Genomic DNA, 27563 nt, shown 5'->3' on the forward strand with positions numbered 1-27563 from the left:
ATTTTTGTCTCTGCACGTTTGCTATACCACCAGCTGTAACCCCAACAATGTCGCTGCCTACTGTATCTGAAATGTTCTTAGTCCAAAGGATAATCAAAAATGCTCCTCATACAAAAATGTCTCTACAAATGTAAAAACACATTTTAATTAGGGCATTTTATAAGGTAATTTATGTTTTGTGAATAAAGTGTAGAATAAGAATAAAATTGGCCACTAGTCTGTAAATACACTGAGATATCAAGAGATAAAAGCGTCAGCTAAACGAAATGTTATGTAATGTAATATAAGTACTATCAGTAGTATAAATCCAGCAAAACATCTGTATACATTTCACTAAAAGACAACATTTTACCTGCTGTGCATGATACTAACAAAGCTTCACTGAAAGTCATTCAGGGAAACTACATTCTACATTTAAAGACTCAGAATCACTTCTTAACAATGGATGTAAAAAACTATCAATATCGTCTCTGCTCATTCGTGACAGAGGTTTCCTACATTTCACAGAATGCATTGCAACAATCCCTTGGAAAAACGACTTGAAGATTTTGTATGGGTCAATGTCTTCAAATCTAGAAAGAATGGCAGTCAGGGAAAAATGTGACAATCATGCTCTTTAAACAAAACACAGCATGTTCCATGCTTTAGCCCCAAATTCAAACAATACAAACATGACGAGGAAAGTTTAAAAGAAATGGTTTAATGACTCTTGTAGGAATACAAATCCTGGAATAGAATCAAGACCTGAGAGTATAAAACATGATACTTAGTATCAATTAGTACAAAATTAAAAGAAGAAACAACACACACAAAGTACCTTTGATTTAGAGTCGCATTATTTGTCTAGCATCACAGAAATCTGACTTGCCTCTCATTTTCTATAAATTCATGTTTTTTATGACATTAGGGCTGCAGTAAAACTACTTCTCAAGACATTATTTTGATCAGGATTCCATATCTTGTACAGCTCCTGTAGCATCCTGGCATCCTCCGTGGCATTATGAGCATCGTAGGGCCATCCAAGGAAGTAACTAACCAGAAATGGCTGGGATTGTCCGGGCAGATCAGGATGGAGCCACTTGCTCAGCTGTAAGGTGTCCAAGAACCCAGACACCACCTGCTGGAACTCCTGCAGGAGGTGGTTCTGCAGCAGCACTCTGGTGAGAATGGGGGCATCAAAGCCCTTGGCATTGTGGGCCGCCAGCAGAATGGGACTGTGAAAGGATTGAAGGAAGGCGATAAAAGAGGTGAGAGCCTCGTAGACCGGGATGGTGTGCAGAAGATTCCCACGGAGAAACAGGTCACCATTGCTAACGGTGAGGCCTGTAACCCGTTGGGCGCCCTCAGTGATGGCGCGGGAGGGAAGGGTGTAGACGTTAAAGAGCCTCTCTCCAGAGACAGCAGACAACTGGGTGATGTGACACACGTTGGTGTCTGAAATTAGAGGAGGGTCTGATTAATGGGGGATATCGGGAAAGATAAAATATAAATACAAATATACATATTTTTTTCTGCTGAACGACAAGAAAAGCAAAAATGCATTTCTTATCAAATTATATATTAATCTGTGAATAAATACACACGATTTTATGGGTAATAAAGAAAGTATAAAATATTTACGAATGAAATATTAATCATAAAATTATTATAATTAAAGACATGTATTCAAAATCAGCATTAAACAGCCAATACGTTTTAGAACCACATTACTTTATTCATGACTAAATAATGAAATTAGTTTATTTGAAATTGCAGTTTAAAGAAAGAAACAAATCTGTGGCTCCACAAACTGAGTTGAGAATATAGATTTTAATCAAACAGTTAAAAGGGCCACCTCCATTCCAATTTACGGTTTCCCTGTCATTTAGCTTCCCAGTGACACTGAGTTATACTGAGGTAAAAAAATGCAAACTAAGAAGACACAGACCTCCATCAAGGCTAATGCCCTCTCTCGCCATTTCCCCAATGAATTATCTGGACTAGGTGGCCCCCCATATTCTAATTTGCCCAGTTTCATAATGAAGCAGAACACACATTTTAGCATGAGAGATTATTTATCTCTCCGCGGTCATTGTACTGATGTCATTGTTTCTATCTTGTTTTGCTCTCTGTGCCTTTAAATTGCTCAGCCAGGACAAATAAAGGTCTTTGCTGCATTATGAAGCTGAGAACAGGTTTCATTCTTAAGTCAGTCTACCAGTCACGGGGAATCTGTTGCACATGAGAGTGACCTTGATGCACGTGTACCCCAGCTACTACCAAAGATTTAAACACAAACACAGTGACATCAGGCACATCTGTATACTCAGAGGTCAAAACAGCATAATTTGGGCTTCAGCAACTCAAGCTCTTCTTCCTCTTGTTTTTGAACGATATTTCCTCATTTTCATCAAGAGTCATGTGACAACTCGAGATCATTGGATCACTGGATGATCCTGTGTTCTTAGAAAAATGTTTTACAACAAAACTCCAGCCTAAAGGTGAGGGGCCATATATGCAGATGCTAAACTGTTGGTTTATTAGGGTATACGTTATAAAACTGGAGAAATGTTAGGTGTTTGTTAGATTTAGATTGTTATAATTTTTTTTTTATTAAAGGGAAGTCAGCTCAATTTTCAGTTTGGCACTCAAAACCGGCTCCTATTAAAAAAATCTCACTCTTGTTCATGGTGACCCATCATGAGTGCAATAATGCCTTTGATGTTCGTAAGGAACAGACATATAATTATCCATTTCATTATCCTTGTTATGTCTTGAGTGGAAGGTAAATCAACAATCCATAATAAAACTTTCATTGGCTGTTATCAGCTTTTTTTCCTCCGAGCACCTCGACCGTTACACCTGAAATATAAACGCACCAATTTTCCAGGTTTTCACAAACGACCACATGGCCGCAGTATATTTTATAAAAACATAACAAAACATATTCATCCAAATTAATGCAATAACTTATTTTAGGGTCATTATGAGGGATACATTCTCACATCTGTCGTCATGTCTGTGGTCTCCAACGTTTTCCAAATCAGCTAAGATTTGAAATCCTCTAGTGTGCAACAGGCATTATCTGCCGCCTCTAGGGGGCGTTATAAGAGTGTCTAGCTGTGGCCCTCTTGGTTATGCCTTGACATGTTTCACTCAAAGTTCTGACCAGAATATTCTGGGTCTTTCCATAACTGTTTTTTTTTTATGTTGAAACCACAAAAAACTGTTTCAACTTGTATAACAGAATAAACAAGAGAAAAATAACATTTACCAAATAGGACTGTGCTAAAGAAATATCAATAATTATTGCAATAGAATTTCCTTCACCAGCAATATTACAAAAGCTCAATATATATATGTGTGTGTGTGTGTGTATGTATGTATATATATATATATATATATATATATGTGTGTGTGTGTGTGTATGTATGTATATATATATATATATATATATATATATATATATATATACACACACACACACACACACACACATCCACAACAGGGCTTGAACATTACAAACATCTGTTGCTCTTATTAGAAGCTTGGTCCACTTACCTGAAGTCTTAAGCTATTTTGAAATCTTCGAATATAACAGAAGACTTCCAGTAAGTGGACCAAGCTTCAAAGATCAAGCATAAACCTCAAACCTGAAAAATGAAGGGTTACTTTAGAAACACAAATATTATAATAGGCGCATGTTCTTGAGGCAGCTTATTATAACACTAAGTATTTTTAAAGACATGATGAAACGGTCATTTGGAGTTTAATAGATAATGTGAGGCCCGATGAGGAGGAAGAAACCTTTACCTAATCCAGTTGTCTCCAGGTCGAAGAACACGATGGTAGAGTTGGAAGACATCTGCAGGAGGGTCAGAACAGAATATCAGGGTTGAATAGAAACTAACTCTCAGTAAGATATCTGTTGAAAGTAGATTTGGAAGCTGACAGCGGGACAGTCGGTCAGCTGATTAAACTCACTTTCTAGGATTCTTTCTCTTCGCTCCAGTCGCTGCTTCTCCGTGCCTGTTTTTCGTGAACTGAAACTAACACCTCTTTTCATGGAAATGGAACTTTCTCTCCTATTCGGCTGGTTTCGGTTTTTAGCCCCGGGGCAGGATGGGAAGTGGAGTCTTTTGGTCTGGTAACTCGGCAGCAGAGCGGATAACTTGAAACTATTGGTTTTAAATGAATGAAGTGATATCAAAAGATAGTGAATGATTAAACACATATTGTTGAGGAATTTTTCACCATCCTCACACATTACTGTATATGCCCCTATAACATAGACTGACAGCAATTCTCGCCATGATGTGCTGTTAGAATAGATGACGCAAGTAGAGGGAGATGTACTGGGCGATGTGGGAGACATCTTCTGACTTGGGGATGAGAGTTGCTCGAGTTACTTTGTCAGCGTTTGCATATCGTTCCACCTTCTGGTCTCCTTGATGCATCAAGTCTACATTCAAACCTTCTGCATAAGACATCAGTGGCTGCCTGAGTCAAACATAAAAATAATCCGTGTTAATGTTTGATCGAGAAGGATGTTGCACCCTATATGTTTTTTAAGGCCTCAAGGATGCACACAATATTTTTCATTAAGTAGCAGGGAATGCAAATATAACTTTGTTTACGGAAAAAAAATACACAAAGTATTATTCATTTATACAAATATTACACAACTCAAAGTGTGTTTGGCAGCAGTTTTGCTTCTTTAATAAGCAGATGAAATTTCCCCCATAAAGTCTTTTTTTTTTTCTTACAACCATTGACATGTTCGTATAATTAAAAAAGGAAATATAACACAAATTGCACCTTATACATAACCGTGTCCAAAGTGGTGCAGACAATGAGACACAACGCTTTTCTTTTTTTTTTCTGCTTCGTATAGCACAAACATGACAGACCCATCGTGGCCTGATAAAATGTTGCCATGATTAATAGTAGATAATGAACCGTACATAGGATAATATATCCTTTTATAACACCTTATATAACAGATTCTTTTAAATCAATGTACACCCCAAAAGCATGATCATAAATAGTACATACACTGTGTATAAAAGAGGAACAAAAACAACCAGAGAAAGCACAGCATGTCTTCCAGTGACAGGTACATTCACTTTTTTTTCTTTTCTTTTAGTTTTTTTGCAGAATGCCATATAGACAGCATAGACATGTCCAAATACCAGCTTCGATATTTGACCAGGAATCAGTTTTGTCTTCTCATCTCACCTTCGAAACAGACTTTTTTCTTCTTTCCTACAGGTCTAGAGCTAATGTTATAAAAAGACAACACATTGCAAGTCTCCACACCTGCATCTCACACCTGAGATCAGCACAGTCTTCACGGAGACTTCCAGCTTCAAGGAAAAGTCGATTAACACGGATTGTGTTGGTGAGATCGGAACGAGAGTCGCCCACGGGGATCTGATCACAGACGCAGCAAGCGAGGAGGGATATTGCAGCTTTAGTACAGAGACATCATCGCTGTTAAGATACTGAGTATGTCCGTTAAACTGAAGATTACACTGACACTGCATGGACAGAGACAGAGAGAGATTAGGATTTTGCAGAAAACACAAGGACAGTCTGAGTTAGATGCTACTTCTTTGTCTGCAGGTTAAATGCTACTTTTCACAGCCAGAGCCGGGAGACAGGAGGATGGAAGAGCTACGCTTGTGTTTGAGAAGAAGAAGAATGAATGGCGGACGGCTCAGAGGACAACATGGACGGAGTGAGTATGTGTGTGGAGAAGTTTCCCCCAAAGGTGCAGTGAAAATCTGAAACATTATTTGGTATAACTGGGTTAGATTTAGTGTGACATGATGGTTGGAGAGATTTCCCACCCTTATAGGAATAATAGGGGAAACCTATAAGTGTGTATAGAGACGACTATACATGCACCGAGAGGGAGCTGATACAGTGGCATGAATTATTCATTCATTCAGGCACACACACACACGCACAGTCAGGCGTTCATCTGAACAAAAATAAACCATGAAACAATATTGACAGCAAAAAACATGACATCTTTGATATCAGTAACAACACCAATGTATAATACAGCAATAGTATATATTAAAAAAATATTCAAGTCCTGACAAAAGTAACACTGATGCTTCTGAATGAAACAGACAGAAAACAGAGAGCTTGCAGGGACAGGCAGATACAAAACACCCAACACGTAGCACAGACTGACGGCCAATTTCCTTCTGTTATTTCTGAAGAGTACAACCCGAGGTCACCCAAGACTGGCTCTGATCATTGGGATATAGGAAAAGAGAAAAAAAGGCAAAGGGAAGGAAACTGGATGAAACCAGCACAGACACAAAAAAAGGAACCTGAATTCCGGACACTTCCCTTTGCAAAACGAGAGAAGAGGAAATCAGGCAAATCAACAATGAACGGCCCAGGAGCAGCACTGGAGTTTCTTTCTATGTTCACCCTTTTCCTCTGTAACATAATAATAATAATAATAATAGTAATAACAATAATAATAATAACAATAATATATAACATAGAGCTGTGACATATTTCTGTACAGTTTCTTCAGATTGACATAGGAAAAAGTGTGATGGAGAAGCATGCAGCCTCCTGGCTGGTTTGTCCTGTGTAAACGTGAAAAGCTTGGTGCTGGTTACAGACAAAATGTCCGCCAGTTCAGTCAGTATGGCTACATTTCTTCGGGGTTGGCTTTACCACCTGACCACATGCAAAAAAATTAAGACAGGGCACTATCAGATTTGGCTTTGCAGGAGTGTTTTTTTTTTCTGTGTCTCTCCAGCCGTCCTTCCCTTCTTCTGCTTCTTCTTCTTCTCTCCCTTAACTGACCCCTGGTGCTCCAGCAGGGGTCAAACAGCACTGAGATCAGAGGGTCAAAAACTGTTTCACTTCACTCCCTCTATTCACATTAGTCGTCAGTCTTTGACCATCTTAATTGTCTTGTCCCTCTGTGTGGTACGTCCAGTCTTTTGTTATTCTCACAGGTTTCTGCTTTGACTGGACCAGGGGAGGAGGGGGGGGGGAACAGAGGAGGGGCAGCAGTCGACATTTGGCATGAACCTTGCCCCATGACCAGCCTCATCCATCCCTGGACTCTCCCTCCTCCCACTTCTCGCACATCCTCCTGTTCTCCAACAGGCGGTGGCAGGCGTCTTCCCTCCTTGGCTTCACACCATGAACTCGTTGCTGCCATACAGAACCAGCTGCTGTGGCCCGGAGCTGAATTCAGACTCCCTCCGGTGGGTTCCCGAGGGCTCGCGTGGTGAGCTGCGGCTCAGCCGGAGCCTGTGCTGGGACTTGCCACCCCTGTGACCTGCCTCGGCCTCGCCCAGGGGGGTGGTCCCCAAACTGCAGGAGGTGAGCAGCGGCCCGGAAGAGGACGAGCGAAACCGGTAGTGAGGGGACGGAGAGCCGGAGGCATTGGAGGAGAGAGAAGAGGAGGCGTGGTAGGATGAGGAGAACGTGGAGATGGAGTCTGCTGAGTCCTGGGAATCCGGCTGGCGATGCAGAGCTCGTCTGCTCTTTGCCTCCGACTTTCTGGAGCGATAAGTGCCGGGCTCTGTGTCGAGAGACAAAACAAGAGAGAGAGAGAGAGGGATTAGAAAACACTGTTTAGACACAGATATTCCATTAAAAATTAAATAGGTATCATCAAAAGAGCAAATGTAACAAAAGTGAGAAAAGAACAAATCTGTGCATTTACATGACAGCTAGAGCGTGGTGTAGAGGGGGAAGAGAGAGGGAGAGAGGACTGTCCCCTGTGGGGCCCCAGTGTTAAAGACACACAGTGCTGCACGCCCACACAGTGCGGTCTGCCATTCAGGTAGTTCACAACGGGGACATCCACCTGCGTCGCTGTGAGTTTCTCGCCCAGTAGAGCTGGTGTGATGGCGTTGAAAGCACTGGACAAGTAAAAAAAAGATGACCCTCACAGTGCAAGCCGGCTTCTCCAGGTGGGCGTAGACATGATTCAGCAGGTAGATGATGGCGGGGCTGGGGGGATAACTGGATGGGATCCAGGTCTGGCCTGTACATGGGCCTGAGCTTATCCAGGACTCTCTCCGGGGTCTTTATGATTAGGACACGGCGTCTTTGGCACAGAAACGAGGCAGGATATCTTTCACAGCTAAGGGACCCTCTGAAGACGTGGGGCTGACACTATCGGGGCCGCAGCCTCGCCTGAGTGGAGTTTCCTCAGCTGTCTTCCAACATGTTGAGGTGTGAAGGACACTTCAGAGGATGCCGGCTGGGGAGGAGGGGGGTTAGAGTCGCCAGGAAGAAGACAGGTAGCTTGTTAGCAACAGGAGGTGTAAGGAGGAGGGGGAGGGGGGATCCTCACAGCAATTTGAGGGACAGTCAGGGAGCTAGGGGAGGAGTGGTGTTTGAAGAACGACTGCAGAAGAGTTAGGGGGGGCAGGGGCTGCTGTATCAAATTGGCCATGTCCAAGCTGCCCTCAGCTTCTCTGCCGCTAGATGTTCTGAAGCCGGTGATGGTCTTCATTCCACACCAGCCCCCCCTCATGTTGTTCAGCTGGAGTTAGCTTCCAGCTTCCTCCTGTAGCTGTCTTTATCTCCTTGATCTGGATTTGAAGGTCCTTCTGAGTAGTCCTCAGCGCATCCCTGTTGTCACCTCTGAAAGCCCTCTTCTTCTCATTAAGGAGGCACATAGCAGGGGGTGAGATGAACCAAGTTGTGATCGGATCACCCCAGAGGAGGGAGGGGGGAAGAGCCATGTGCATCCGTAACGTTAGCATTGAGCAGGGCCAGGGTCCTTCCCCTCTGGGTTTGGCAGGTGACATACTGGGTGAATTGTGTGTTTTATCCATGCAAACAGGATTGAAGTCACCTGTGATTATTATGAGGGCATTCGGGTGTTCAGTTTGCAGTCCAGCTATGACAGTATGGCAATCCCATGCATTCCTAAATCACATTGTGTCCTTATGTCTTGCCACTGGTGAAATTTAGAAAAGAGTCAAAGTTGGTGCCTCTCTTTCTGGGGCATCTGAGTTGGAGTTTGAATCCCCAGGCATTGACACTAAAATGTACTGTTGGTTTTTGGGATTAATTCTAAGTGACTTTCAGAAATACACACACACGCATGTACACAAACATTGAAAAGCACACACAATTACCCGAGGGGTCGGACGTAGCTCCTTTGGTCTCCATGGTAATATTTTCAAAGCTGTCTGCTGTGCCGATGGAGGCTTCAGATTCAGGAGTCTCATCGTCAGACACCCGCGGCTCCAAGATCAACATCTCATACGTCAGCTCCTCCCTGCAGAGACACACACAAACCGGAACTTTAGGGCTTTTATCATGGTAAGTGTGTGTGTGTGTGTGTGTCTCTGCTGTCAGGATTTCAATATTTTAACTATAGTCTGTGTCTAACTGAACTCTAAATGAATAAAGATAGAAGCAGTTTGAGCCAGATAAGGCCTTCACGCAAATGATTAATAAATAACCCTTGCTGCGTAGTGTTAATAATGAATCTTTTAATTGTTCTTAATTCTAACTTCTGATATTAAATAATTCCCTCAGCTCCATTCAACATCAGACAGAGTCCAGGAGCTGTCCCATCTGGGGAAGTTCGGAGTGACATTGTTTGGCTAAGTTGTTGTGAATGTCTGTACAAACAGAACATTGTTTTGATATAGCAAGAACACAATAATCTTTTCTCCAATTGTCAACTACGTTGGCCCACATGCCATCAGCTGTGTCAAGGCTGGTCAAGAGATGACCATTTTGAGACTTGTCACTTCCTGGATTCCAACACCAAGTGGATGGCCTACGCCTGCACACTTTCGAGGAGGAAGAACCAAGATCAACTGTTATAAAATAGACAGGCGCCGGCTGTTTGATGCGTTCTAATGGGTCTCCTGTTCTGATGCCACTTGTTGGATGCCCATTGCTTTGCTGATTGATACCTTTCATTGCTTTCTAAATAAATACTTGATTGAACAAACCGAGTTCGGCTCATCTGCTCATATTTATGATAAACCAACACGCCTGACACTGCCCATGTAATCCATACAACACATCTAAAGCAGAGTAACGACTTGAAAGTATTGATATATACCACTGTACATTACACATACCATGTCCTTTGAGCTTTTATTACACTCTGTAGAACAGTCAACACTTTGTACCACACATCCCAGCTCCCCGTTTCAATTCATACACACACACAAAGTAGAACACCAACAGCAGATAATGAGCAGACCTTGGCCTAAAATCTCTCCCCCACAACACACTAAGGCAGCTGCTTTGAGGCAGGAACATTATGACCTCTGGTAACCACGACAACGGAGTGCACGTACGATTTCTTCATCATGCGACATTCCAAGAGGATGAGGCACTGCCCCGTCTAGATGCAGCGGCCTCTATCTAGTTTTGACCAATCCAAGAAGAACCCCTGACACGCCCAATATATCAATATATAACCTATGTGTGCACTCTGTTTAAGCGCCTCTTTTCCTTTGCAGCCTGCTGCGTAGAACTAGAGACCCATGCATGTTCAATTGCTGGACACCGCGTTTTCCTGACCTGTGACCTCTGAACAAACTTGCTTAATTTCAACTTGAGAACGACGACTCCTCTCCTTTGATTTCCACCCGCAACAAAAGCAACATGGGACAAACAGACAAATATTAACTCAGCGCTACCACATGTTATTGGAGTAGTTTTGTACTATTTATAGAACGGTGCATCAGCTAAAATCTATAGAAAATGGTCTCGTAAGTGATATTTTAATTAAAATCCGTCTGGCAGAATTATTGATTGAGATTTGTTTGATCAAATATCATGTTCTTTCAACTAAGCTTTTGGTTATGCTTGTCATAACTTGTTGGTGCTTGGGCAACCTGTGCAAAAGATGTATCCCACCTAAGAGTTTCAAGAAAAAACCCTTTCAGCGTCATATGATGTGAATAATCCGAGCAGAGAGACGTCCTACTTCTCTTTCTGCAGACTCTCAATCTGCTCAGTGAGGATCCGCTCCTCCTGCTGCATCGCCAGCTGCTGTGGCTCATTCAGCCCAGCCTCTGCTGCATCCTCTCCTCCTTCTCCTTCTCCTCCTCCTCCTGCACTGTCTCCATCCAGCTCAGAAGATGCTCGGGGGCTGAGAGGAGGCGAGGGCGTGTGGGTGCTGCTCTGTCGAACGCGGCCTATGCTCTGCAGATAAACACACAAAGAGTTACAAAGCATGAGAATGTATTCGCCCAGGGTGACCAACAACAACAATCAGTCTGCTGTTGACAGTGACAGTGATGAAGCACAGACAGTGGACTCGCTTTAAGGACAGCTGGATGTTTTGACCAAATACTAACTACACGCACACACGCACACACACAGGTGGGCATTACCTTAAGTTTAGCTGTGTTAGGCTGCATGTTAGTAAGTCGTGAGGCAGAAACAGAAGGCAAAGAGTTGTCAGTGTCGACAGTGGAGCTACAGCCTGACTGCTGTATGTGCCTGAGCGCTCAACACAAACAACCACCAGCCAATCATAAAACGAGTATTAGGGCCACTTAAAGTGAGATAAGTCATAATATTAGGTTACGTGTGATTTTACAAGGGGAATATTGGAGGATCAGCTGTTTTCTGCATTTAAATGAGGAATATGAAGCATCTTGCTAAGTTATACTTTAGTCCAGGTTTCACAAATAACAAAATACTTTATCGTTTGGCTCATCAGCACCACAAGTATCAGGACTTTATAAAGACTGTTTAAGAAACTGTATCTGTTCCAAAGAAACTGCCTCTTTTGAAGAGGAGGAAATGATTGGCAGTGGTCGACTGACCTTCACATGTTACATCTGTGTGATATTTAAAAGGGTTTTGTAAATATCTAACTCTAGTGAGCATGGGCTGTCCTTGCTGGTTATCTCCTAAGAATATAAGTAAGACTTCTTTCTCATTAAAACATGATTATTCTTCTATTATCATGAGTTTCTACTCTATTGCATCTTTATTATAATTAATTCATGGATATAATGAACTAAATAAGAATCACTTTAGATATCTTTTAAAGTATGGCATTTATACTTTCACTGTTTCACTTCCAAGTGAAGAATTAAGCCAAACCAAGCTAACATCCAGCTGTTATCACGAGAAATGCTTATGCTATCAAGCTAGCGGTAGTATTTCTGTGGGACAAAACATTCATAGTTGTTTTAAGCAAATTCTGGCTTCATAAGAATCACTTAAATCAATTGATACTCAATTGTGTTGCGATTTGTAAGTTATTAATAAACTAGCAAAGTTTTTTCACTAAATACTTTAGCAAAGCAAGCAAAAATACAAGAACTCACAGATTTGCGTCAGGTCGGTCATAAAAAATAGACATCTCCATATAACGTGAAATATTAGGGAGGTTTAATGTGAAAATGTAAATATCCACATTATCCTCACTAAACATTCGGACAGCTAGAAGCGAACACGTTGACAGACAGCAGTGATGACCACGTTGACTGGACGCTACAGACGGTAGATGAGTGGACGAGGTAGATAGACGGACGGATAGGACGGGACGGACGGTGGGCGGCCACATGGAGTGAGGGGGGGGGCATACATACCGGGGTGGCAGTGCGGGTAATGCTCATAAACCTAACAGCAATTAGTACTGGTTTCTGGAGGGAGGGGAGGGGGTGGAGGAAGGAAGGAAGGAAGGACAGATTAGGGTTTGTGGAGCGGTGAAGGTTATGTAATTAGATTTGATTTCCTGATGTTCAGGTAAAACTGAGCTGCATTTGGTTGGTTCCCTCCATATCAGTCTCCATATCCCAAATAATGGGATTATATGAAGTTATGGTATAAAGTATAGTCGACCCCAGAGGGATGTTCTCTGCTCTCTCCATGTACATGTGGAGCAACCGTTGACTGATGTTTGATTTGCTTTCAAATATTCATAATAATTTCCTTACCAGAAGTAATGTAAATTATAGTTCACATTGTACATTGTGTTTCTGCACTGTGATGACAGTGTTTCTGCTGCTGCTCTGTTTAATTATTTGCATATATTTTGGTCCTTTTAATTACTCTATTCCTAACTCACTCAAGTGCCAACTTGTCTAGTCTTAACTCATATTATTTTCTCTTACCTATATTTCTAATGTATGCATTGAATGACCAATATGTGCAACACTGCCACCTACTTAAGGTTTTGCCTGAAGTTAGTTTTTTCTTTTGTATACGGACATTGCTTTTTGTCAATGCATTTTTAGATGCTCCTGAGAATCTGCTGTAACTTTAAGTGAGTGAGAGGAAGAACGTGTAGTAATGATGACGAGATTTTATTCAGCCAAGTTAGATGAAACAGAGGGTTGTTGCACATGCTTAGGCAAATTCTAAGGAATTTAACATCTGTATTTTACATTCCAACAGTAGTATATTTTCTATACAACGCAACTGTGACCTATTGATTACATTTCAGATGTAATTTCCCCCTTTGATTGTGTAATTTTTTGCGGCTTTGGGTTTAACAAATACACGAGGATCTGTTGAATGAAAGATGTAAATCGACACATAGGAATGAACTCCTGCCATGGCTGAGACTGTGAAATCCATGGCAGCTGACCACTGTCACTGTTTCAGTAATGAGTGAGAGGAGCAAGTGGGAAAAGAACCACCTCAGCTACAGATGAGAAGGATTATGCATGCTATCATAGAAGCTTGTTTTCATGGCGACTGGCGGCAGCTGGCGTCTGGTCTTACCATGGATTTCCTGATGTGGGTCAGTCTGCTCTTGGCTTTGCTTTCTGCAAATTCCAGACTGCTGATGTCCTTCAGTCGAGCTCTGTACTTTCTCATCTGCTCGTTGATGATGAGCTCCACACATCTGAGGGAGGAGAGATGTATTAAGTAGAGAATAGAAGGGTGGGCTGCACAAGTTATTAGTAAATACATCATTAATTATCTCCCCAGTTCTCAGCTGTACCCTAGTGATTTACTAAATCACTTTTTAATTGAGTAAACACATAAACCGTGTCTTAATGGCTTTAGTTAATGAGTGAATGAGTGGTCCTGATCTTTAAACACAACTCCCTTATATTTTTCACCTCCACCATCAAGGTTATGTTTTCCCCTGTCGATTTGTTTGATGGTTTGTCTGTAAGCTAAATTTCTCAATAACTAACTGATAGATAACTAAGAGACTTGGTGGAAGGATGCGGTTTGGGTCAGAGAAGAACCAAATACATTTTGGCGCAGATCTGGATCAGGGAATTAGATCTTCACAAAAACAATCAGACAAGTTTAAGGGACTTGTGTTTATGAATATGTGCAATCTAGTGCAGCTCCAAATAAAAACCAGGATCAATCACTTGCAGGTGCTTTTAAATGTGGTTTCAAAAGGGGACTGTTAGGTGTTGGAGGAGGTATGTGCTCTACTCAGGGCCATTTAGTTGTTTATGTTACAATTATCTGAAATCTAAGGTAAGACTCAATGAAAGAACGTATTTTTCCATGAATGCCTTTATATTATTGGAATTTATTTGAAAATATCAATGAACAAATCGGCTGAAATAAAAGTCATGTCTTTGCTTGTGTGCATGTATTGGCTGAAACTGCAAATAATGTAATTATAAATTCCCTGTGGCATCAGAAGCTTTAGAAGAGTTTCCAAAAGGGAGGAAATCCATTTAGGACAATGATTTGTATAAATCCTTCTTTGTTTAGTTATTTATGCATGCATTACGAAGTATGTGAGTTTGTATTCATGCAGTTTAGAGCCCATTGTTCTGATGACAACAATTGTATCTGGTCATTCAGCCACTATTGTCATAATGCTCTGTAATTTGACTTAAGTTGAGTTATCTTTTGTGAAATGTTATAATTTTTTTAATTACATTTATTAAACAGCATTAGAATCAGGTTGCAGGACAGATTTGAGTCTTTTCATGTATTAGCCTTCAGTTGGGTCACTGGGCTACGCTGCAGTGTCACCTGCGGTATGGGCATATAGGCCGCAATAATGGAGTTTAGATCTTTGCAGGTTTGCAAATATTGTTATACAAGTCTCTTTGAGCCAATCAAAAAAGGACTGCACTTAGCACACATTAGTAACCATAATCATCAAAACGTTTATATTTCAAGGGTCTGGATGATTCACTATGATTAACTTAGTTATTTTTTGTTAGCATCACACTGTTGAATGAGACAAAATAAATGGAGTTAAATAATCCAAATACGAAAAAGGGTAAAATAGGGAATCTCTATAAAATGTTTGATATCCACACTCATTTGATCAATAAAACTGGCAGCTGCTCTTATTAAAAGCCCTGTTTGATGGTTGGGACTGTTAATCTGAGGTCAGTGGACGTACGCAGTGGTTTTGCTGATGTCCTGGACGCTCTGCAGAGGATCGATCGAGTCGGGGCAGCGGAGGATGCAGGGAGCAAACACGATGGCGAGGGCGTTGGCTGACATCCTGTTAGTATCCTCCTGCAGGGCGATCCTGTAACACACCACAATATAACATCAGTCATCTTGATGTTGATCCTTCCTGAAGGGGGGGGGGATTTATGGTTGATTTATTTATAATAAAAAATTCCAACCAATTTTTTCCCCACAAAATAAAATGTCTTTAAATACACATTAACATGAATCTTTGAATTGTTTTAATTGCTCAATGTTGCTGATGTATGTTTATAAATGGGAGTGGCACGGCCGCCCTGTACCTCGCACACGTTTAAAATTAAAATATGAATATATTAACGTGTGTATTCTTTGAAGAGCTTAGTATTGAATGCAAAATAACAGGGCAGCCATGTTTATACATGCCACTAGGCCCAGTTTAATATAAAACACAATTGTATAAAATATATATAGTAGGGGGTCCCTGCTCCATCTCTCAATCAGTTTGGGGGTCCTTGGCCTGAAAAAACGTTGAAGAACCCTGCCTGAGAGAATATGACACCCATTCCCCAAAAATACTGAGAGGATGGCATGTGACCAAGATGACTAGTTCTACAGTGTTTGATACTGAGTGAGAATAAATACAAAGGGAACCTGAGACCTCTCTGGCCAAGAGTAAAAAAGCTGAGTGCACAGACATTTGGCTCACAGAGCAAATCATCCTTCAGATCTTGTTTCAAAACCTAATTTTCTGATTCTGGCTGTCTCGTCTGAGGCGCCACTGCTGATGTTTTCTCTTTTCTCACATCTCACCTAACCAGATGGAAGATGAGACGCTCCAGAGTGCTCAGGTGGGTCCTGCTGAGCTGGTCGATCACCGAATACACCCCTTGGATTACCTCCCGCTTGTCTGGCTGACCTGAGCAGGAAAAAAAACATGCACAAATCATGAGCTGGAGGAGCCCCTGGAGAAACATAATAAAAAACTAAAACAGCCTCTGAGGGGACTGAAAAAGAACTCACCCATTGCCCTGAGGAACTCTTCGTACAGTTCAAAGGTCATGAGAGGGCTGGGCAGGTCACGCAGCCACTGCTTGAGAACACTGGCAATGACGTGGATGTTGTAGTCATCCAGGTTCACACTGTTCACATCTGGAACACACAAGAGAGACACAAGAAAATCAACATTCAATCGTGGTTCTTTCTTGTAGTTTTACAGTATGTTCAAAAGAAGTGTTGTGGAGTAAAAGCAGTACTAGTAGAGGTCAAATAAATACAAGCAGCAGCAGGAGCAGTAGGAGTAGAAATTGCAGTTGTAGTAGTTGTAGCAGTAGATCTGCAATTGGCTCTAGAAGTAGAAGTAGCTGAATGATAGTATTAGAGATTGAAGCAGAAGTAAACGTGGTAGTAGTCCTGGTAGTAATAGTAGAAGTAGCAGTAGTAACAGTAATTTATTGTTTGAATAGCCTGAACAGACTTCAGGTAGATATGGACTAGAAGCAGCTGCATGTCATACTTCTACAGAGATGGTATCATTGTGTGTTCATGTGGTGTCCAATAATCTGAAAAATAGGTTCCCCACTAGGAAAACTCACAAGAACCCCATCGCCGCAAAATTTGAAAGACATATCAAGGGGTTGTCTAAATGTCCCAAAATCATAAGTCCAACACATTTTGTTTACAGCATTCATGATTTTATCCACATTCCAACTTCGAAGCACATGAACACACTGAAGAGTGGGACCTTCCGAGGAGCATGTGAATGCACAGTGACTCTCACCTGTGTCAAGCCCCAGACGGAGTTCTTTGATCTTATTGGTGGAGCCCGACTTCCTGTAGATCCCCTCTGTGTAGAGGCCGTGCATCTCGATGTAGTTGATGAGCTTCTCCACCATCTGCGGCACCGTCCGCTCCTCGCTGGTCAGACGAGACAACTCAACGCCAAACTGCCGCGAGGACAACTCTGGATCGTACTGGATGGTAAGTGAGCACAGGAGCATGTCAGTCACCCCCTGCACCTCCTTCTCATACTGAATGTGACCTAATGATCGTCATGTGTTCTCATTGATGCTGCTCACTACCCATGCAGGCTCATGACAGAGTAGGGAGGTCCCAGAATGGAGCCAGACAAATAGAACTTCTTGAAATTACTGAAATTAAATACATTTTGATGATGGTGGTCTTGATTGATCAGCCACTATTGAACTTTTTTTCTTGAAGATGCGTTGTTTGAGTATTTTTGTCCAATTTATCTGTCATTGAAAACCTATTACACCTCAAATCTCATTTACAGAAATAGTCAGGCACCTAATTCAGTACTTTGTGGAAGTTACAGCTTTAAGTCTTTATGCACTTTGCATACCTGGTTCTTTTTTTAATTCATTTTTAAAGATTTTCTTTCATCATTATGGTTTTTTCTTATGTGGAAATTTTACATTTAAATGATATCATAATATTTTTTCATTCGGTTTGACAATATTGCATCACAAAGTTAATTAAGAAGTCATAAAAACTGAATCGTCTAGATTTAGTTATGTTCTGCGATGTCTGTATATTTCAACACCATGAAGATAGTGAACAAAAAGACCTCTGCCTACCTTTTTACTGCACTTGGTCGTCATCCTGGTGCAGCACTTCCTGTGGCAGGCGTAACGACACACTGCAGACAACAAGACAACACAATCAGACTGATGACATTTGTCCAGCCTCGTCACACAACAACCACTGCAACAACAGCAGCAGTCACGACTCCAAACACTCGGTCAGGTGAACGGAAGAGAGAGAGTTTGGACGTGATGTCCAACCTCTCAATGTGCAGATGGAGCTTTGGAACTAGACAGAGTAATGATTCATGAAAGGAGCAGGAGGTTTTATCAAATTTTGTGTGTGAGTTCTGTGAGTATGAGTGCAGTGTGTGTGTGTGCGTGTGTGTGTGTGTGTGTGTGTGTGTGTGTGTGTGTGTGTGTGTGTGTGTGTGTGTGTGTGTGTGTGTGTGTGTGTGTGTGTGTGTGTGTGTGAGACAAAACTAGGAGGGGCTGTGATATGTTGTTTGAGTTGAAAAAAACATACTCACACGACACACAAGGGCGTGAGTGCCTCTGGGTAAGTGAGTTAGGTGTTAAGTGCTGGTTGTGTGCGTGTATGCGTCTGTGCGTGTGTTTCATTGGGCAGACTTCTCGATCTGCTTTTACGCTAAATACCTAAAGTGCAAATCTAAATAAATCTAAACTAATAATAAATCATAATAATATTAATAAAATATAGATAAAATCATAAAATAGAAACCCTTTATACAAATCCTTTGTGTCCATAAATGTCTTTACCAAAGAATATGATATCATCATGATTTTGTTGCAATAGCATTGTGGAGAGTTTGGCTTCCACAAACATGTCAATTTACACATCTTCTTCGAACAATGTCTGACACAATTTGAAACACACACATTGTGATATTTTAAAGTGAAACATTTTTTATATCAGGACTCTTTTACAGAATCGTTTTTCAACTTCATTACGTTCTATATTCCATGACTACATCAAACAGTAAAAGTAAAACACATTGCAGCTAAAACCTTCATCAAGTATTTACTTTACTGGCTTGTTGAAGTAACAATTATTTTCAGTGTGTTCAGAATGCTGTTTAACACCATAAATAGTTTGATGGGGATAAAATGGACAATGTTGAATTTATTGTCTTGACTCTAATTTGTTCAGTCCAACTCTACCAGACAGAAGAAAACCTGGAAAAGTTCAAGGTAAACTGTTGATTAAAATATCTCTCCATTGTGTGACTACTAATAAATACAGACATACACATATGAGGAAGTTGTGTAGTTCTATGAACAGTATATTGCACTTAACCAAGATATTGCAAAGACTTTTTTGATCTCATTTTATCTTACTTTGAGGATCAATCAAAGGGCTGTGTTATAAATGTAACAATGCAGAAATAAAAAGATCCATGTGCTGGTTGCAGGAACTGTCATGTAGATTTTTTGAGCTTTTTTGTCATGATTCTTAGCTTTATATAGAAAGTTTTGACAACACACATATCTGTATACGCATCATTAGCGGATATCATTAATGCTTTTAAGTAGTGTGCAAAGTATACAGTTCCTGATGTGACCACAATATTTTTATGTATATATATTTCTAAGTTTGTGTGTGTGTTTTTCCAATCCTCACGTTTGCAGACGCAGGCTCGGTCCATCATCCAGATGAGGGAGGAGCAGTACTCGCAGTAAGTGGGGATGCTGTACTGGGTGGACTTGAAGATGTGGCCATTGTGTTCTTCCACCTGCAGGGGGCAGTAGAGTCACTAGTCAGATCAGATGAATTTAAGAAATGAATTGTATTTATTCCCAACAATTTAATTTAGCAAAAAGTTGCTAAACTCACAATGTCAGTTTCCTTCTTCCTCGACTTCTTGCGCTCACGTTTAGGAGCCTGGAAAGATACATTTGTTAATTTGGTTTTGTTTCATATAAATAATAAAAAATAAATAAAGAGCCCTATATTTTTGGAATTTACAGTAAGGATTTTAGGAAAACTGGTAAATGATAACTCTAAGATTCTAAGAGATAGATGAACCTGTTCAAATCCCACCAGATGAAGACATAGACCTGTATTTTTTGCATCATTAAAAAGTATTTCCAGTTTTCTTTTCATCCATCCATCTGTTTTTTTGCATCTTACCCTGCCGATGGTTCCCTCCATGGGCTTGTACTCAGTCATGAATTCATCCAGGAAGACCTTAAAGGTGTTGACCCACACCTTCACCGGTGACTCGCTCCAGTCTCTCTGCTCCAGACGCATGGTCTTCTCCAGGATGTGCTCAAACAAGGCATAAAGATCCTTGTAACGGATGCTCTTCCCATCATCCATCTGGGTGGGAGGGCAAAGGAAAGGAAAGAAGAAGACAGAACTTATAGTTTGCATGAAGGTCAGCTAAGCATCAGTTATGTTTGCCAGCCAAGAGTTTTCTTTTTATGATTTAGATATGTCAGTTTATTTCAGCCATGTGATGTCAGGTTGGTGTGAACAAAGTGGTACAAAACATCTTAAATGGATTAGACAACCTCAGCGAAGTATCCAAATATTATTCAGTACACTTTTGTGTGATTGAAAGTTTCCTTATTTCACTGATCCTGTTCTGTTTGAAGCAGGTGAAAACAGACAAAGGGAAAAGAGCAGTGAGGACTTACAGCCAGAGCAGTGGAGTACGAGTTGAAGATGTTGATCCTGAACTCCTTCAGCGCCTTCTTGAACACGACATCCACCATGGTGTCCTTCTTACCATCCTCAGAATCCAGGTCAGCGATCTAGAGAAACAAATACACTCCAGGTAAACTGAATATTTGGGATTTTCATCACAATAACAAGCTGCTACAATTCTCTAACTTTGGAAACAACATCTAGGACTTGATAGGCTCCCTGATTGGATCATGGTGCTCGATGGCATTTACAAACCCACACATTTCCTGTTCTCAGATATGTCTTGAGATAATTACCTCCGCCAAGGAGGATATGCTTTCAGCCCTGTCCATTTGTTTGTTTTTTTAGATGGAAAAGTAAAAAAAAAACTGTTGGAGGGGTGGGGCATGACCCAAGGAAGATCCAGATTCATTTGATATGGATCCAGATCTTCCTTTAAAATTATGATGTCCTTGATTTCCCAGAGAATAATTCATGGTTCTTGATTTTGGGGGCTCACTGCACTGAGAAATTACCAGAAATATTGTCCCTGGCAATCTGGTTCATCCCTGGCCACGCTGTGATTCTTTATTCTGGATTTGATGATTGATGCTGGAAGCTCATCAAACCCAAGTCTCTTAACTTCCAGTTTATTGAGGAAGAGGAAAATATGGACAAGTTAAACAAGAACTGTGATTATCAAATTGTGAGGAACAGATCCTTTAAGAAAAAAAAGGAATAAATTATTGTTATAAAAATAAAAGTGAATATATTGCGCCTTTAAAAGTACCCGAGGCCACGATAAAGAGTCAGGAAAACAAAAATCAGAAGAACCAAAATAATCATAGCGGAGGAACAGTCCCTATTGTGTGTGTGTGTGTGTAATCCTGTATGTGCGTATGCTTGAAGGTTTAGCCTCTCACCTTCTTCATTAGAAAGTCGTTCATGCTGCGGTAGTCGTGAGCCGACGTGAGGATGTGCAGGGCGTCGTTCTGCCACTGGGCGGGCTCCAGGGTGATGCTGCTGATCTTCACACTGCGACGTCGTCTCATTTTAGGAGACAGCTCCTTGCTCTCCTTACTGTCCCTGACCCCCGTTGCAGAAGCCGCCTCAAGGTCAAGACTGTGCAGGAGAGAGGGGTCTTCTGGGGGACAAAGATCGAGGACAAATTATTTGACGAAAATGTATGTAGTCTTTCGGTCTCTGCTCATGACTTCAGGAGAAGGGCCACCAAAACTCCAATTTATCTGTAGGGCAAATTTATGCTCTTCGCTCTGGGACAATTTGTGTTTGTGTATTTTAGTGTACTGTGTATGTGTGTCTCTGGATCTCAAAGCTATAGACAGTATTTGTTTTTTACCATGTGTCTCTCCTGCTTCACTCCTGCTCGCCTGCTTCTCTCGTGACAGTTTTTTCTCTCCGTGCTTCGTCTTACTCCAGAATCGCATCTTTCCTCTCATCCTGCTGAAGGACAAACACAGATGATGTTCACCAAAAGAAAAAAACCTGTGCAATTCAAACATATCGTGTCACTTTGCAAGGTCACATTGGTCATTCAGCATTCTTATTCCTACAAGGCAGTGACAGACAGTAGCCAGAGACATTCTGTTTTCAGTCTGTTCCTTTCTTTTTAACGCAATATCTCAAGAACAGCCTGAGTTTTTTACATTTAACACAAACAATTTTGTGTTACTGAAGTTATCAGGAGGAGGAGGGTTTTCAGAGTACATTTTTTATTTATCTATTTATTATCTACCTTCCATCGTGACTGGAGGTTTTCCTCAGGACCTCAACCTTGCCCAGGTCTCCCGATGACATGGTCTTATGGATCTTCTTCTGGTCTTTATGAGAAGACTGGAGAGCAGAGAACAACAACCGAGTCAAACACAAATAAAAAATCATTTCATTTAGCTGAGGAGGCTCAGGCAGGTTTCAAACTTGTCCAGGATGCTGAAGTTTTGATGATAGATTTAGCAACATTTAGCTTTTTAACACAGACTAGTTGGACTATGTGAACCACATTGATACATTCATTATGAACAATTACTTTAGAGACTAATGCGTTCCAAAAATTCATTATCCAACATCACTTAATATTCTGATCCTAGTAATTCTACGCAATCAGAAGAGATTGAAGAAATCAGCGTCAGATCAGATCAGTATCAGAGAATGATGCTGAGTGAGTGAGCGAGACGAATAGAAGTCATGCTCTAGGATCCTGTTAGAAAATGTCATCGTTAGTGAGAGGTTTGAATGACTCCAACATGCAAATACATAGTGAAAATGTTTTTTAGGTTTGTGTTGTTACTGAAGGAAAATATGGAATAAACTGCAAAATATTGCATCCCTTTAAAAGCAGATGCATTCTTGAGACAGAGAGGGAAATGAAGCCGAGAGTTGACAGCCCTATTTGGGCCGATTTGAAAAACAACAGCTTTCAGAGTGACGTGCTAAAGTTTTCACTATGGACCTAGCATGGTGACGGCCTGTTGGAGTGAAGCGAAGAAACACGTGTCTGCTCATCAGCAGTGAAACAATCCAGTACAAGTGGAGTTAGCAGTGTTAAAAAGCTCCTCCTCAGCTGCTCGGCCAGGTCCACGTGAGAAGAAGGTGGGAGGCGGGCGGGTGCACGGCGGAGTGGACAGGAAACTAGTTCGGAGGTCAAGGGACCTCTGGAAATCTGTTTTTTTACCATCTCTGAGTCACTGTGACAGTCCGTCTCAGGGTGGGCGTGTGGGAGGGACAGGGAGGGGGGCAGCGTGTGGGAGAGGGCGGGGGTGTAGTACTCGTCGTCGTCGTCCGACTGGGTTGCCCCCTCAGAGTTACAGCGGGTGAGGAAGTCGGAGCGTGTCCGGGACATTCTAGCTTTCTTTTTGGGGCCTGGACGGCCAACCTGCTTCCAGGCAACCACATGAACATCAGGTCAGCTGCCACTTTATCTGTGTGTGTGTGTGTGTGTGTGTGTGTGTGTGTGTGTGTGTGTGTGTGTGTGTGTGTGTGTGTGTGTGTGTGTGTGTGTGTGTGTGTGTGTGTGTGTGTGTGTGTGTGTGCGCATGTGTAAATACGTGTGTATTCATGGGCGTGCTCAAACACACTTGTGCGTCCTACCTCTCTGTTTCTGGACCCAGCAGATTTGGAGTCGTCTCTGAACATGGCTAGAGATCTTTCCTGGTTCACCAAGTCCTTATCTGACCTGCAACGTAGGACTTGATGTTAATTCATTAACAATACATAGAGTCGCAAATCTATTTTTAAACAGAGCAATAGCTGTAAAGAACGGCCTCATTTAAAGCTTTATCTTGGGAGAGTAAGCAGAATATACATATACACACAGTAGAATATACATTACATAAGAAAAAATGTCTTGGATTTTCTGAGCGAAATAAAAATTCCTTGGATTAATGTGTTTAGCTGTAACTATTTTTTTGATTAATTACATACATAAATGCTGATTTTAATATTACTTTTCTTTTCTTAACAGATTCATAAAAAACCTACTGTTTTAAACTTTGAAGGGCCAATGCCTAAGCAGAGTCAACTGGGTTCTAAAGGCCGTTTTTGAATTTCCAGTCAAAAGTGAAGGGTGAAGTTACACTTTAAGCCACAATGCACTTTGATAAATAAATGACTTACATCCTTCCGGATGATGGTGGACTTACTTGGAGAATGGAAGTTTGCGTCTGGGTGGAGAGAACACTGTGGCAGACGGTTTCTCAAGCATGTTCACAATCACAGTCTGGGCTGAGCTCTTCTTCTGGGCTTTGGGAGGTTTGGTGTCCAGGATCGTGCTGGGAGCCTCCTGCGCCGGCTGTACCACACTCCTTTCCTGCTGACCATGGAGAATGGCAGGCTTGGGCTCCAGGACGATCTGGATGTCCACCTCTGAGGAGCTAAGCCCTGCTACGTCTGGACTTGACCCCAGAGCAGTTGGAGAGGGGACCTTAAAGGACTTATCCACCCCGTTTACATCTCTTGTGACCAGGGGAGCAGTCCCGGGAGCCGGCTCGATTTCTGATCCCACCTCCAGGCCTACAGAGGGAGTCGTTTGAGAAGTGGATGATGCTGCTCCTGTTTGAGGATCTCTTTCTGGGATTTGGGCTGCCGGCAGCTCCTCCTCATCCACAGGGCTTTCCTTCTGCATACTGATTAAAACCACAACTGGCCTCCGAGACGTAGACTCCCTTCTCTCTTTGTAAGATTTGCTGGGACTTTCGGATTTTGGTTCATGAACTGGACTTTGGTCAGAAGCGATATAAAATGTTGCCCTGGGACCCTCGGACAGAGGTTTTTCATTATGGTTTGGATCTCTCTGCTCCTCTTGTAGTTGTATATCACGAGCTTGGGGTTGGTCTTGGGGTGCAGAGCCTTCAGCCTCCATGTCTTCTACACTGAGGAATTCAAAGCTTCCTTGACTACCTGGGGATCCTCGGGGAGAGTGTCTGTGATGCTCCTCCAGCTGAGAGGTGCCGCTGTCAGGGACCGAGTCCTCCTGAGCAGGACCTCCTACACTAGTGGTGCGGACCCTCAGAAGCTTCAGGCTGAACTGAGCCTGCTCCAACTCTCTCATCCGTCTGCTCTCTCGTTTCGACCGGTTCTTGTGGCTCATCTCATCCATGCTCCTGCTTCGCTCCGAGTCCTCTCCTCTTTCTGTCTCTCCCACACCGAACAGAACAGTCTTGTGGTCTTCAGAGAGCTCTGAAGAGACGTCCTGGACATTACTCTCCTGTCCTGATGTGGTTAGCTCCTCCGTGGTTCCTGCATCCATCTCTGCAGATGAGTGGCCATTGAGTCGCTGTCTTTCATGCTGCTTCTTCAATTCTCTGAACCTGAAGACAGAAGCGTGTCATTAAAAATAAACAGGAAACAGAACATTTCATACACCAACAGGGTTTTATAATTAATTCTGAGAACAAACACCCACACATTTTATCACATCTGCCAAGGAGATTAGGTTACTATGTAGAAGGATGTATTATGGGTCAGGGAAGAACTCTTTACACTTGAAGTGGATCCAGATCAGGGGGCTGATCCAGTATCTATGAGGTATGTGCTCCACTGGTTTATAAATGTTTCCATGACTACAAATTCAAATCTTTGTCCTTTGTCACATTTGGGGGGTGTGTATCAAAGCCCATAGCTTTGTACATGGTAGATACATACATGTAGTTTAATTTAACGGAGCTTCAGGTTTGATTGTTTTCAACATTTGATCCTGTTTTGTCCCACTTCTCAAGAATCAGTGCTACATATCAACAACTAAATAAGAGTGAATTAATGAATATGTCACAGGAACTTATAGATTCTGTTTAAACAGGTAGATCCAGATCTTTCCATGCTTCTATGTCTTACTCTTTAGACGTTTGTTTGCATGTGTGATCTTTCTGTATAAGAAAAGCTCTGCCATTCACCTGTGTCGAGCCAGGTATCCTCTGCCCGTCGTCTGCAGCTGCGTCACGGCCCTGTACGTCCGACAGTAGCGGCTCCTCTCTCTGAATCCCCTCCAGGCTGCTTGAACCATTACAGCTGCCAAAGTTCTGCGGTGGCGGCAGTTTCTCCAGCTCCTCTGAATGATGACGGCGGCCTCTCGCCACTGCAGGAACTTCCTGCGCTCCGTGTAGCTCCTCCAGGCCGCCTGCAGACAAACCGCAGCCCCCTCCTCAATAGTGAAGTCCATGGTGGATTGGTTGAGGAGGCAGCGTCGCCACCATCGCTGCAGAATAAAAGGAGAGGAGAGAATGTTTTTTGTTACTGTGAGTGGAAAAACAAGCTGCCTTTAGACCAGTTTTACAACTTTCACTATCATAGAAATGATTTATGGATTTTTGGTAGAAAATATACATTTAAAAGGAAAATGTATAATTTCCAGCTCTCCTACAAATATCTCACCTCCTGCTCGGGGGACACGTCACCAACTTTAGGGAACACCCAAAAAAGTTGAAGTGAAGTTTGTGAAATTTGATATTTTGTTATTCGTGGAAAGTGTTTGTCAGGACATCGTGACGCAGTACGACTGCCTTATCTGGCACCTGCATCTGGTAAACTTCACAGGAAGGTTTTAAAGAAATTGAAAGAAGCTCAGGAAACCTTGTCAATTTTAATTTGACCTTCAAAATAGCTTCATTTCTTTCCAATTCAAAAACTTTTCTTCATAATCAAACTTTCTAAATTAAAAGCTTTTAATGGAAAAATATTACATATTTAAGACCTTCGACAGTTAACAGTTTATATGTGTTTCACTAAATTATCCTGCTGCTAAATGCTATCTGTGCTTCACTGGCTCTTGATCAGCGTTTTACTGTTTCTGGACGGACTGGGTTTGTTTTCTTTGACAAAGATTTGGACAGCTCCCCTCCGAGTGCTCGTCCAGAAAAAACATACCAGCAGTGATTTATTTTCCTCTGTGAGCCCTTCAACCATTTCATTTCTCTCCCTGTTTCTTCTCAACTAGCTTGACTTGACTTAAATTAAATATCTTTAGTCTGAATTCTGTATATCCAAATACAGAAAATATAATTGCTCTTTAATGTAATTGTTTAAATTGCTATATATCATTTTGCCGACAAATATGTTCATTCATGCCTGAAGAATACATTTTGGTGATGCCATATTTTATGGGTCCCATATTTTCCAGCTAATTTATGTTAAACTTTCCTCATTATTCCCTCAAGTTAGCTGATATTTAGCTGTTGATCTTTGCATCACTTTGAAACATACATTTCCTGTGCAGCTGAAAACTACAGGCACAGAAACTACAGAATTTCAACCAATTTTCAACCGATCACCAGTCAGATCTAAAAATGTGTTGCAGTTAAAAGTCATGAAGAATTTATAGAAACCTGATTGATATAAGTTTTTATGATATAATTATTAGAACTAGTATCAATATAATTGACCTTTCTTGGGGGAAAAAAAGATTTCTTTTCCAGGTTTTTGCTGCCCACTCCTGTTTCAAGTTTCAAGGCTGTCGTCCACCTTCACTGCAGCAAGGTGAGATGTTAAACTGCTACAGAGGTCGGAGCAGTTAAAACTGG

At 41.7% G+C, this 27563-nt stretch overlaps 1 protein-coding gene across 6 annotated transcripts in view; it reads right to left on the bottom strand.

The window, feature by feature from the left end:
• Positions 1-4671: 4671 nt before the first annotated feature.
• LOC128444636 (unconventional myosin-IXAa) overlaps positions 4672-27563 on the bottom strand; it is a 136614-nt gene continuing 113722 nt past the window's right edge. For 3 of the 6 annotated variants that reach the window (XM_053427208.1, XM_053427207.1, XM_053427204.1), the window contains 21 exons: positions 25941-26242; positions 24192-25358; positions 23641-23725; positions 23225-23428; positions 22289-22386; positions 21893-21996; positions 21456-21676; positions 20544-20660; positions 20035-20223; positions 19738-19785; positions 19525-19636; positions 17937-17998; positions 17120-17312; positions 16363-16491; positions 16153-16258; positions 15308-15439; positions 13699-13822; positions 12561-12614; positions 10940-11157; positions 9120-9262; positions 4672-7546 (listed from right to left, as the gene is read on the bottom strand). In XM_053427208.1, the coding sequence (XP_053283183.1) occupies positions 7155-7546; positions 9120-9262; positions 10940-11157; positions 12561-12614; positions 13699-13822; positions 15308-15439; positions 16153-16258; positions 16363-16491; positions 17120-17312; positions 17937-17998; positions 19525-19636; positions 19738-19785; positions 20035-20223; positions 20544-20660; positions 21456-21676; positions 21893-21996; positions 22289-22386; positions 23225-23428; positions 23641-23725; positions 24192-25358; positions 25941-26242 (4200 nt within the window). In that variant the 3' untranslated portion in view covers positions 4672-7154. The remainder of the gene's footprint in view (positions 7547-9119; positions 9263-10939; positions 11158-12560; positions 12615-13698; positions 13823-15307; positions 15440-16152; positions 16259-16362; positions 16492-17119; positions 17313-17936; positions 17999-19524; positions 19637-19737; positions 19786-20034; positions 20224-20543; positions 20661-21455; positions 21677-21892; positions 21997-22288; positions 22387-23224; positions 23429-23640; positions 23726-24191; positions 25359-25940; positions 26243-27563) is intronic. The other 3 variants (XM_053427205.1, XM_053427209.1, XM_053427206.1) reach the window with 3 other exon arrangements.

Source organism: Pleuronectes platessa, chromosome 7, assembly GCF_947347685.1.
Source record: "Pleuronectes platessa chromosome 7, fPlePla1.1, whole genome shotgun sequence".
Taxonomy (NCBI): Eukaryota; Metazoa; Chordata; class Actinopteri; order Pleuronectiformes; family Pleuronectidae; genus Pleuronectes; species Pleuronectes platessa.